This window comes from Melospiza georgiana, chromosome 17 (assembly GCF_028018845.1).
Source record: "Melospiza georgiana isolate bMelGeo1 chromosome 17, bMelGeo1.pri, whole genome shotgun sequence".
Lineage (NCBI taxonomy): Eukaryota > Metazoa > Chordata > Aves > Passeriformes > Passerellidae > Melospiza > Melospiza georgiana.
In genome coordinates this window covers 9,451,373-9,464,265 of record NC_080446.1, presented here as the reverse complement: position 1 = coordinate 9,464,265, position 12,893 = coordinate 9,451,373, and the positions used below count along the sequence as shown (strand labels likewise).

The 12,893-nt window shown below is 57.8% G+C and overlaps 1 protein-coding gene across 1 annotated transcript in view; it reads left to right on the top strand.

The window, feature by feature from the left end:
• Positions 1–3,225: 3,225 nt before the first annotated feature.
• Positions 3,226–12,893, top strand: part of PLCG1 (phospholipase C gamma 1) — a 50,697-nt gene continuing 41,029 nt past the window's right edge. Inside the window, exon 1 of the mRNA XM_058036079.1 lies at positions 3,226–3,427. Within this exon, the coding sequence (XP_057892062.1) occupies positions 3,226–3,427 (202 nt within the window). The remainder of the gene's footprint in view (positions 3,428–12,893) is intronic.

The window sequence follows — 12,893 nt, the reverse complement described above, 5'->3', positions numbered from 1 at the left end:
CCTGCGCAAGGCTGAGGAGCGGGGACAGGGAGCCCGGAGCTGCAGCGGGTTTCTCACCCAGAGGGCACAATGCAGTGCCGGGAAGGGGCAGGGGCCGTGCCCAGCCCCGCGGGGAGCGAGCGGCACCCCGCCAGCCCCCGCAGCGCTGCACGGCCCCGGGCGGCTCTGCTCCCCATCCCGGCACAGCAGCACCGCGCCGGGGCTGCCGGCACCGCCTGCCCCCTGCGCCCTCCGCATCCTGCTCCCCGCAGCACCACGGAAGCGCTTCCCCCGCGGGGATTTTCTCAGCTGGTGTTGTCTTTACCCAGCGCAGAGCAGGCAGGAATGAATAAATAACCCCGAGAGGAGCATCGCTCCCAGGGACTGCAGCACTTTGGCTGAGTGTCCAGCACCTCCTCTCAGTGCAGGAGAGGGATGCATCCCTTCCCAGACACTGCTCAGAGAGATGCTGGGCTGTAGCAGTGGGCTCAGAGCGGTGTCCCTGGATTTTGTTCCCCAGGCCTTGAGCACGCCTAAAGCCAGAGGTCACCTGGCCATTGGCCTGTTCCTGGTGGGAGGATGCAGCTGCTCCACGAATCCTGCAGGATATGGGGGATGGCATCCCGTGCTTCGGAGCTCTGAAGGGGGAAGTGCTGGGGCCACTCCGAGGGGATAATCCCCCTTTTCCCTGAGTTGTTTGCAAGGGGAGATTCCAGAACCCGCAGGCTTCCACAGCCACATGATGAACACAGTCCAGGGAATTTCTTCAAAAGCAAAACAGGAACATAATGGAAGTTTTTGCTGCCCTAAGGGGTGGGGGTGATTGTTCACAGCCTGGCTGGTACAGGAGCTGGGACCACCAAATGGGGCTGTCAGGCAGCAGCGCACAAAGGCTGTCAAATTGCCTGTGCTGTCCAATTAAACAGCAGAATTCCTTGGCACACAGCATCTTACACACAGAGAGCTAATGCAAGGCTAAAAAATGATCACTCAAACTTAGAAAATAAAAAATATCCATCGCAAAGAGCTCATTGTAAACCACATCCTCCACTTGTTGGCCTCAGCCACCCTGCGCTCCGAGCTGAGGACACACCTTGCCGGGTGCTCTCCATCAGCAGGAACAGGCAGTGTTTGGGAACAAGGGAGTTACCTTTTCTGCTTCTTCCATGGCCACACTCCCTTCTCAGGTTTTGCCCTCAAAAACAAGGGTGTGCCCATAATGCTCAGCTATTTTAAGACCACTGGGAGCCGGCTGCTTCCTGCCGGTCCCAAGCGAGGCCATTACACAAGGCAGGAGCCACCTCCCCGGCGGCCACGGCGCTCACCCCGGAGAGAATGAGGCCCAGAGTGCTGTGCCAGCACCAAGCACAGCCCCCAGTGACTCTGGCTCGGCTGAGCACATCCCCAGCATCCTTACTATTCCTATCAGGGCAGGTTTAGGCTCTCACCTTGCCTGTTTTTTACACCAGGTAGAATCCTAAACCACCTTATAGGGTTCCTACATGTGGGCTGGGGAATGTCCCTGTGGAGGCAGGTGGAGGAGTAGGACAGAGAGAGCTGCTCACATGTGGGATGCACTCAGGGATGGGCCCCTCACTTAGAAGTTGAAGCCCCTCCCAGTCCCAGCTGTGAGCTGGAGGGGGTGAGATAAGGGCTGCTGAGCACAGGCTGCCTTGCCATGGGCCTGTGGACACGTGTGTGTACGTGTGTACATGGGTGTATTCACAGAATCATGAAGTTTGGAAAAAAGAAAAAAAATCATAGGATCATTAAAGTTGGAAAAGTCCTCTAAGATCATCAGGCCCAAGCATTAACCCATATTTATACATTCATACATATAAATGTGTGCGCCATGGGGTGCCCTGATGGAAAGGAGGGTGTGGGGAAGAAGGTCAGTGGCACACAGAAAGGGAAATCACAGGCTTTAACCACATGAATGGAGCAAACTGCATTGAAACGCTTCCCAATTCAGCCACTTATCCCCTCGCTAACCCTGCCTTTGTGTGGTCTCTAACCCTGGTTTTTTGTGGGGCCGGAGAGCAGCTGGAGAGTGCCCAGTGACCCCCGGCTCCCTACAGGTCACCCAGGGGTGGGATGCCACAGGCCACCCTGCAAACCCGTGCTGCTCTCCATGCCATGGATCCGGCTGGGATCTGTGTGCAGGAAACTGCAGCAAACGCAGACCGGGTGCCGGGCATACCGAGGGGTCTGTCCCCAGGAAAAGCCACTGCGGGATGCAATGTGGGGACCCCACGTGTGCCACGTCAGGATCCCACGCAAACCCTGCTGTGGGTGCTGGAGCCCTAAGGTATCCTGTGGGCTGTGTGACCCATGTGAGGTGCAGGGTGGTCCCCCAGGAGTGGCGTGGGGTGCAGGGTCCCCGGTCCCCCAGGAGTGCCGTGGGGTGCAGAGTCCCCGGTCCCCCGGGCGTGTCATGATGCGGAGGGTGGCGCGGTTCCCAGGCGCGCTGGGGGGTCTGTGGCACTGCCATCCCGCACCATCCATGGGGTCCCGCTGCCCTCCTGCCCCGCTGGGCGGGGATGCTCCGACCCCCGAGCCCCTGGGCGGGCAGCACCGGGTGCGGGTTCCCCCCCGAGCCCCCGATCCCCAGCACCGGGTCCGTGTGTGCCCCAGCACCAGCACCGGGTGCGGGTCCCTCCCGAGCCCCATGTCCGTGTCCGTGTCCGTGTGCCCCCCGCGGACACCGAGCTCCAGCACCAGGTCCCCCGAGCCCCAGTCCCGGGTGCGGGTCCCCCCGAGCCCCAGCACCAGGTCCGTGTCCCCCCGAGCCCCAGCTCCAGGTCTGTGTCCCCCCCGAGCCCCAGCACCGGGTCCGTGTCCCCCCCGAGCCCCAGCCCCGGGTGCGGGTTCCCCCCGAGCCCCAGCCCCGGGTGCGGGTTCCCCCCGAGCCCCAGCCCCGGGTGCAGGTCCCTCCCGAGCCCACGAGCCCCATGTCCGTGTCCCCCCCCGCCGACACCGAGCCCCAGCACCGGGTCCGTGTCCCCCCGAGCCCCAGCCCCGGGTGCGGGTCCCCCCCGCGGACCCCCCGCGCTTCGCTGCGCGCCCGCCCCCCGCGCCGGCAGCGCTCCGCCCCTTCCCCTCCCTCCTCCCTCCTCCTTCCTCGCTCCTCCTCCTCCTCCCTCTCCTCCTCCTCCTCCTCCTCCTCCGGCTCGCTCCCCTCCCGCGGCGGCGGCGCGGGGCGCGGCGGGGCTCGGGCGCTCCCGCTCCCCTTTGTTCGCCGCGCCGATGGCGGCCGGGCCGGGCGCCGGCCCCGGGGCGCCCAGCGAGGCGGAGGCGGCGCAGCTGTGCCGCAGCCTGGAGGTGGGCACCGTCATGACCCTCTTCTACTCCAAAAAGTCGCAGCGACCCGAGAGGAAAACTTTCCAGGTGAAGCTGGAGACGCGGCAGGTCACCTGGAGCCGCGGCTCCGACAAGGTCGAGGGCGCCGGTGAGTGCGGGGGAAGGGGCTGCGCTGCCCGGGCGGGGCGGCGGGGCCGGAGCCCTCCCGGAGCCGCCGTTCGGGGAGCGCCGGGGCTCGCTGGCGGGGAGAGGAGGAAGAAAATGAGAAATAATGGACCCCCGGCTCGCCGTGCCCGGCGTCTCCCCGCGGAGAGGGTCCGGTCCCGGCGCGGGGCCGCTCCGTGCGCGGGGGATGCGCGGGCCGGTACCGCCGCTTCCCCCGCCCAGCGCCGCCTCCCAACTTTCCGCATCCCTGCTCGGCACCAAACTTCCCCCGGGATAAACGGGGTGTTTTCCCGGGTGGTGCCTTGGCGAGCGGCGCCTAAGGGAGCCTCAGAGGAGGCAGGGTTAGTGTGAGCCCTTTTGCGGTTGCACCTCGGAGCAACAGATGAGAGCAAACGGAAAAGGTTAAACAGAGGAAAACCAGCCCAAAATATTGTGCTGTGGTTCCGTTCCCTTCCCCGTTGCCCTGTGAGGGTGATGGCACAGGGTCAGGTGAGCCCCGGCTTCCTGTGCTGGATGGGGACGAGGAGGACAGAGGAAAGGATGCGTAAGAAACCTGAGTGTAAAACCAGGTTTCTTATGCATGGGCATAAGGTGGGAAGGGGGTGAGATCTGGCATGCTCTGCACTCTTAAACTTGCTGTTTATTTCCCAGATAATTTTTGTTAAATTATCCTTCCTTCCCCCGTGTGCTCCAGCACAAGGACAGGGTCTCTGTTCCCTGTGGGACATGAGGAAGAGGGGATGTGCATGAAGGCCAAGGGGTGGAGAGGTGGTGCTGGCCGTGGCACTGGCCTTGCCCATGCTGGGGGATGTGACTGAGGCCCAGCAAGGCCAGGGAGGGGTTGTCATCTCTCCTGGCAAGTGCTGCTGGTCCAGGATGGAAAGCTGGGATGCTGTTAGTACCAGGGGCTTAGATGAGGAAAGGGCATGGAGACGGTGGCACATCTCTGTGGCAGGTCCACAAAATGCCAGTCTGGGGCTTTGGTTTGCCCTGAGACCCGTCGAGTCCTCTATGTTCTGCCCTGTGGTGTGTGGAGGCAGGTCTGGGGGGAGCCTTTGGCATCGTGAGGATGTGGAGCTCCCCCATCTCTTTCCCAGAAAGGCCTCTGGGAGTGATGAGGCAGTGTGAGAGGGAGGAGAGAGCAGCATTCTGTTGACCCTGGGCTTAAGTTGTTCTTAAACTCAGGCTGAGCAAACGTTGGTTTTGCTGGGTCTGAGACAGAGCCCACAGCCCACGTGTGCCCACGAGGGACAGAGGTCCCCGCTGGTGTCTGCAGGGCTGGTTGTTCCTGGGGACAGACCTAGGTGTGTCCCTGTAACCTGTGGGGTAAATCTAGAGAACTTCAGCTTTATACCAGAGCTGTGGGCCTGACAATGATAAAGCAGTGGCTGCAAGGAATTCTTGTGCTGTGCAGACGTCCAAGAGCAGAGTGTCCCAGCGACCGAGATGATTGTGTTTCTTTTAATGTCACAGAGGAAAATTCCTTGGGGCTTCTCTCCAAGGTGTCTGGCTGGTGGCTTTGGACTCTGGGTTCCTTATGTGTGCCCCCCAATGCTGATGGTGTCCCCACACTATGTGTGACCCTCCCAGGGGGCCAGGTGGGCCTTGCTGGACACAGAGGACATCAGGCTGAAGAGCTGCTGTATCTTCAGCTCCATCTCTCTGATGCAGATGCTTTCCCCATGGCATCCTCTCTCATCCTGTGCTCAGTCCCCTGCTCTGGTGTCACCCAGCACCCTGAGCTGGCAGGGCTGGGAGCAGAGCTTTGCTTTAACACTTCCTGGACAGAGCTGTGGGGCTCCAGCTGGAAATGCCAGCCTGTGTACACAAATAGTGCCTGGGTTTCTAGGCAGGCAAGGCAAAGCATGGGATCAATGGCCAGCAGTGCTGGGTTCTTGGCCAGCTTCCCTGCTTTTATCTGGATGTGCTTTGTGGGCAGAAAGAGGATGCCAGGTGCGTGACAGCTCCACTTCATGTGGCAAATACACCAAGGAATTCCCTTCCTGGCTGATCCCCTTGAGGTCAGCATGGCCATGGTGGGAACCAGGGGTGAAGTAGCTGGTCACTTTCAGGAGCTGAGCTGGTCACTTTCAGGGCAGGATAGTGTCAGCCATGGACCCAGTTCTCCCCATGAAGACAAGCCATGCCAGCACAGGGAGCACTAAGTTGGGTTTTGCTTTTGGTGCTGGTTCTGGTTTGGCCCCAGCTTGCTCGCTGAGGGGGCGGCCAGCTCTCAGGAGGTGAGATGTTCCTTCCCATGCAACAGCATCTGCACCAAACGGTGTTTGGGGACTTACAGGTCAAAGATTGCTGTGTTCATGGGTCTGTAATGGATGTTCTTGTGTTTCTTGAGAGATGGAGGCCACCGGGGAGCTCTAGACCACCCTGGATACACGTTAATTGTCTAAGTAGGAGTGATTCTGGGTTGTTACCCATTTCAGAACAGGTGAGCATCCACAGTATATCACATATGGAGGTTTTGGGCTCGGGGCATGTCTGTGTGGATGGCCATGTCTTGGAGAGGTCTGTCTCCATGGGCACCAGCTGTGGAGCATCTGTGCTCCTTTCTCTGCTCCTGGTGGGTGTGCAGAAAGGAGATGTGTGTTTGTCCAGGGAGGGGTGGGTGAGGATGTGTTGGGAAGAGCACAGCCCTGTGTCTGCAGCTTGGGAAGCTCCAGGTGCCTGGTGGGCAGTGCAGGGAGGGACAGAGGTGTGCTGGCTCACCTGCAGGTGGGCTGAAGCTGCAGCGTGCCAGGAGGAGAGGGCTCTGGGCACAGCCCCTGCCATCATCCCTCAGTGTGCTGGTGCTCATTTTGGAGCTTTGCCAGCACTGTCAGAGGTGTTGTGGAGAAGCTGCTGCCCCAGGATCTGTCAGTACTTCTGATCTCTGCTGAACTCTGCAACAGGCAGCCAGTTCTTTGCCTTAAAAACAATGTTTGGGTGGTGCTTGGCCTTCTGTGCACTCTGATGTGGAGCTTAGAGGGGAGCAGAGCCTGAGCAGGCTGATGGGCACCCCACTGCTGGGGAGAGGTCCAGGGAACCCCTGTGCTCTGTGCCTTTGGTGCCTCAGCAGCCTCGTGCTGTGGGTCTGAGTTGAAAAAAGACTGGATGTGGCCCTTGGTGCCATGATCTAGTTGAGGTGTTAGAACATGGGTTGTACTTGATGATCTTAAAGGTCTCTTCCAGCCTAGAAATTCTGTGATTCTGTGAGTTGCCTCTCTCTGCCATGCTGCTGTGCCACCTTTATTCAAATTACTGAAGCCAGCAGGGTCTGACTGGCCTCTGCAAGGAACTTCTTGCACTTAAGGATGAGGGTCTCTGTGCTTCAGCATCTCCTAAGAGCACTCAGGTTGGACCAGGGATGAAGGTCTCTGTGTGCTTCAGCATCTCCTGAGAGCAGTGAGGTTGGACCAGGGATGAAGGTCTCTGTGCTTCAGCATCTCCTGGCAGCAGTGAGGTTGGACCAGGGATGAAGGTCTCTGTGTGCTTCAGCATCTCCTGGCAGCAGTGAGGTTGGACCAGGGATGAAGGTCTCTGTGTGCTTCAGCATCTCCTGGCAGCAGTGAGGTTGGACCAGGGGGATGCTGGATGAGGAGGAGCCTGTGCCAGATGTGGCACCTGGGGCCATGGCTCAGTGGTGGAGCTGGCACTGCTGGGTTGGTGGTTGGGCTGGATGCTCTTAGAGAGCTTTTCCTGCCGTCATGATTCTGTGAATGGTTGGGTGGCATCACCACACATGCTGTGGATGGACGGGTAACCAGCTGTGCCAGATGTGGCACCTGGGGCCATGGCTCAGTGGTGGACCTGGCAGTGCTGGGTTAATGATTGGACTGGACGGTCTTAGAGGACTTTTTCCTAGTGATTCCCTGAAGGGTTGGGTGGCACCACCACCTGTGCTGTAGATGGACAGATAAGCAGCTGGCCTCTCTGGCCACCGTGAACTGCCCACGAGCCAGGAGGTGCTGGGGGATGGAGAGCAGAGAGCCCTCGCTGGTGTGCCAGCCCCTGCTCTGTGCCCCTTGTGTAGCGCTTTGTGCCAGTGCATAAAGACCCTGTGTGTGTCCCCTGTGTGCCCTCCGTGGGCAGCTGGGGCTCAGCAGGGCCCAGCCAGCTGGGCTGCCCCATTGGAGCCTCTCCTCTTGGACAGGAGTTGCTCTCCTTGAGCTCTCCACTCCAGAGTGAGGAGAATCTCCATGAGCTGAGGGCTGGGGAGGGAGGGTGAGCTCCCCTGGGCTCCCCTTTCCCTTCTCCTGTGCTTCTTCAAAACTGTGCAAAATGCAACCCTGGTTTGTGCCAAAAAATAAAAAAAAAAAAAGGCATTTTTTTCAATTAATAGTTGTTTTTGTTCATAGAGTTCCAGCCAGGTTTAATTACCAACGCATTGCTTTCTTGCTAGTAACTCTGCAGAGGGCCTGGCTGCTACAATAGGAAGAGTGCTAAAAATTTTCTGTTCTTTTTGTCAAGCACCCAGAGCAGAGTAGAGCTAATCCCTCAAGTCAGTTTTCTTTTATGCATTTATTTTCTTTTAAACTTCCTGTGTTAACTGATTCTTTATTTTTAATAAAAAAGGGTCTTGCATTTTTACCTTCTCATGCTGGGGGGGTGGTTATAGGCCAGTTTCAAATTGAACTGTTTGCCTTGAAACACGTCAGAAAATTGAGAGAGTTTGCTCAGAGAGTGAGCTGAAAATTTGGAGCAGATGTTTGTTTTATAGGGGAGAGAGAGGAGAAAAAAAAAACCTACCTCACAAAAACCCTGGTTGCATTCTTGCTTTCAGTGAAATGAGCTCAGTCCCTTGGAGGTGGAGAAAAGCCATTGCCTGTGTAAAAGAAAAGAAATGAGCTGTAAAATATTAATGCAAAGTGGCTCTGAAGTGTGGCTCGTACTCGCCCCAGCCGTTTCAAGCACCAGCCTCTTTCATTAGCCCACTGGGACACAGCTGCTTTAATTGTGTTTTTTGGGGGGCCATTTGCTTGAACTTGAGGAGCTTGGAGCTCTTAAGAAGCGAGTGAGCCAGAAATGGTTCTGGAGGATAAAATGACTTCAGAGTGAGTTCCTCGTGGGGTGCAGGGCAGCTGCTGCACTGGAGGGTCCCTCCTGCTGCTGCAGCCAGGGGTGCAGTGGGCAGGGAGGGGAGGAGGGAGCTGCCTGGAGCAGGGGCTGTGCAAGGGCTGCGGTGGGCACGGAGAGCAGAGCTTGTGGCTCTCAGGATGCTTGAAGCTTCCCCCGCTGATGCTCTGCTGTGGGAGCTTCTGAGGGCAGGGTTTTGTGTCCCCCTTCCTGCCTGTGAGGGCATCTGTGCTGCACACAAAGCGAGTGAGCTCTGCTCTGCCTTCACCTCCAGGCTGAATCAGCCTCTCTCTCCCCTTTGTCATCCCAGCTTTACTCTTGGTAGCATCCTCCAGGAGGGGCAGGTTAGAAAACCCCTCCCCATGCAGTAAGATGTGTTACCTCCTCCCTTGGCATCTCAAAAGCTGCTCTGAACCTGGAGAGCAGCTGGGAGTTGGCTATGGTGTTTTTCCCCTAGAACCTGCACCACGTCCCCCATCCATCTGGTTCCTTCCCCTGCCATCAGCCACATGGCAGGAATTGCCTTGTGGGGTCCAAGCCCACTAATGGGAATGTGCTGGAGATGTTTTTCAAAGTGTTGGACTGATTATTTCTCACCAACATCAAGGGGCTGAGTTTTTCAGAGCTTGGCTTCCTCCTTGCCACGGCTGGACACCACGTGTGGCAGCAGGAGCCCCTCAGTGAGCTGGGTGTGAACATCTGCCCTTGCAGGTTGTGTGCCATGGGGTGCCATGCTCAGCTCAGCCCTGTCCCCTCCTGTCACTGGGGGATGTTCTGTTGTGGGGTTTTATACAGAACTTTAGTGTGCCCCATCTCCACGCTGAGGAGCTGAGCCAGCAGCTGCCCAAGCCAGCCTGGGATCTCTGCTCCCTCTTTGAGCTGCCCTGCCTGCACAGTGGGGATGGTGGGGATGGTCATCCTTATCCTTCATCCTTATCTCAGAGTGTTTGCCGGCTCCTTATCTGATGGCTGCCCTGTGAGCACCCCCAGGACATGCTGGCTGTCCCCTGTGAGCAGGCGTGTGGCCTCCTGCATATCTCACAGATTGCAGGCACGGGAGGGGAGGCTCTGCAGCCCTGAGCAGCCCTGAGCTCCCAGTGCCCCAGTGCTGTCTGTGTGTGGCTTGGCCAGGAGGTGCCCAGGAGAGCAGGTTTGGTGTAAACTCTGTGTTCTGGGAGCCTGGGCGCTGCTCTTGGGCTGGGACCTTCCCCTCCTTAGAGCACTGGGGTTGTTGTGTCCTTTTGGAGCTGACCCACATCAGTGAGCTGTGATGGGCAGCCTGGCCAGGATGTAAAGCTGGGGAACACTGGGAATGGAGCAGGGCTCTAGAACAGACCCTCTCCTGTGACTGCCTTCCAGTTTTGGCTGATCACACACCCTTCTGCTGGAGCTGCAGGCTCATTGATGAGCTGCAGCAGCTCAGCCTGTGCATGGCAACCTCAGGAGCTGCTGGAGGTGGGACATTTGATTGTGTGTTTAACTTGTCTCTGCCAAAGTGGGATCCTGGGCTTGACAGAGTTTGTGCTGAGCATCCCCTCCTGCCAGGGCTTCTGCTGCTCAGATGACCCCAAGATGTGCTAGAAAGTCTCTTTTCCCAGCCTGGCACTTGAAGAAGGAGTCAGAGCTCTTCAGTTCTCAGTCTCAAGGTTGTTTATTGTTTCTTATCTATAAAATTCTTTCTCCTGGCCTGCTGAGGTCCACTCAGCAGGTCAGACAGAGGCATTCCCCCTGCCCCCAGAGCAGTGTTATGTCTTTATACTAAAAACTACATATACAATATTTACAATTACTTTCCAATACCTATCACCTGTGTTAGACAGTGAGCTTCTACTCTAAACCAATCCAAAAGTGCCACCATCACAGCAGAAGATGGAGGCCAAGAAGAAGAAAGAGAAAGGCTGGACATGCCCAGATCCCTCCATCTTGAACCCCCATTCTAAAACCCCCAAAATCTACTTTTCACCCTGGGATAAATTCACTGTCATTCTACTTAATTTGTCATGGCTTGCACATCCTCATATAAAGTTGGTAGATTGCTCCACAGGTCATAATCAAAACCACAGGGGCATCTTGGGCTCTGTGCCAGGGTCTCTGAGCCCCTTGGCAGGGGTCTGGGCTGCTCAGGACAGCCAGAGGGATGTGCTGGGTGCTGACACCCTCCAGGCCATGGGACAGGAGCTGTGGGGTCTCTTGGGGATCAGCCTGTGGGTGCTGCCCATGGGGATCAGCCTGTGATTGCTGCCCATGGGGATCAGCCTGTGGGTGCTGTCCTTGGGGATCAGTCTGTGGGTGCTGTCCTGGGGGATCAGCCTGTGGGTGCTGTCCTTGGGGATCAGCCCGTGGGTGCTGCCCATGGGGATCAGCCTGTGGGTGCTGTCCATGGGGATCAGCCTGTGATTGCTGCCCATGGGGATCAGCCTGTGGGTGCTGCCCATGTGGATCAGCCTGTGGGTGCTGTCCTGGGGGATCAGCCTGTGGGTGCTGTCCTGGGGGATCAGCCTGTGATTGCTGTCCTTGGGGATCAGCCTGTGGGTGCTGTCCTGGGGGATCAGCCTGTGGGTGCTGCCCATGTGGATCAGCCTGTGGGTGCTGTCCTGGGGGATCAGCCTGTGGGTGCTGTCCTGGGGCATCAGTCTGTGATTGCTGTCCTGGGGGATCAGCCTGTGGGTGCTGCCCTTGGGGATCAGCCTGTGGGTGCTGCCCTTGGGGATCAGCCTGTGGGTGCTGTCCTGGGGGATCAGCCTGTGATTGCTGTCCATGGGGATCAGCCTGTGGGTGCTGCCCATGGGGATCAGCCTGTGGGTGCTGCCCATGTGGATCAGCCTGTGGGTGCTGCCCTTGGGGATCAGCCTGTGGGTGCTGTCCTGGGGGATCAGCCTGTGGGTGCTGCCCATGGGGATCAGCCTGTGGGTGCTGCCCTTGGGGATCAGCCTGTGGGTGCTGTCCCTGGGGATCAGCCTGTGGGTGCTGCCCTTGGGGATCAGCCTGTGGGTGCTGTCCCTGGGGATCAGCCTGTGGGTGCTGTCCTTGGGGATCAGCCTGTGATTGCTGCCCATGGGGATCAGCCTGTGGGTGCTGCCCTTGGGGATCAGCCTGTGGGTGCTGCCCTTGGGGATCAGCCTGTGGGTGCTGCCCTTGGGGATCAGCCTGTGGGTGCTGTCCTTGGGGATCAGCCTGTGGGTGCTGTCCTGGGGGATCAGCCTGTGGGTGCTGTCCTTGGGGATCAGCCTGTGGGTGCTGTCCTTGGGGATCAGCCTGTGGGTGCTGTCCTTGGGGATCAGCCCGTGGGTGCTGTCCTTGGGGATCAGCCTGTGGGTGCTGTCCCTGGGGATCAGCCTGTGGGTGCTGCCCATGGGGATCAGCCTGTGATTGCTGCCCATGGGGATCAGCCTGTGATTGCTGCCCATGGGGATCAGCCTGTGGGTGCTGCCCATGGGGATCAGCCCGTGGTTTGTGCCCTGCAGGGCTGTAGGAACACCCCAGCCCCACACTGGGCTGTGTGTGGCAGGTGAGGGGCAGCAGGGACAGGCTGTGCTCAGTGCAGGCTCGGGCTGTGTGACAGTGGCTCCAGGGGCTGTGTGACCTGGCAGCCCCCGTGCTGTGTCCCTCCCCTGAGCTGCTGCAGGCTCTGTGGGAGCCAGGGTGAAGCTCACACTGAAGGAGGGTGTGGGGAGCCCAGGAAGAGCTTGCAGTGTGTGGGGAGGAGGTGTGGGCCTTTGAGCACAGAAACCCCAGCAGCTCTGAGCTGAAAAACCATTGGCTGCGCCTTGCCATGCGTTAGAAGGAAATGGGTGAAGACAGTGGAGAAGAGTTATTGCTTTTCTGATGTTCTCTGAGGTTTAAGAGCAGTAGAAATCAGAACATTTTGAAGCTCTTACAATGCTTTTGAAAGGTCCCCCCCCACATCCTCCCTGTTTCCCCTTGGCCAAACAGGATTGGTGAGGGGATGGTGGGAGATGATGCTGGACTGGAGCAACTGGAGGTGTTGGTGTTCAGGACACATCATCACAGAATGATTCTGTGCAGGTGCTTTTAATGAAGAGCTTTGGGTGGCAGGGGTGCACAGACCCAAATCTGACTCGGCATGGTTTTGAGCCGAACGTGTTTTATATTCTATCATTACATCACTTACATATTTAATAATTAACTTACATTGGTCTGTTGTATACATTGATTTCATCCAAGCACGGAATTCTTGTGATCCTCCTCAAACTCCTAACATAATTTCTCATTATTTTTTAAGCAATATCTAATCACATCTAACAGTTATATCATTTATCATATACTGACTACACAGGCACAGTTTAACATGCTCAGCAAACACAAGGGGTGACATTCCCCAGTGCCAACCTTTAACATTTCCCCAGGGCCTACTAAAC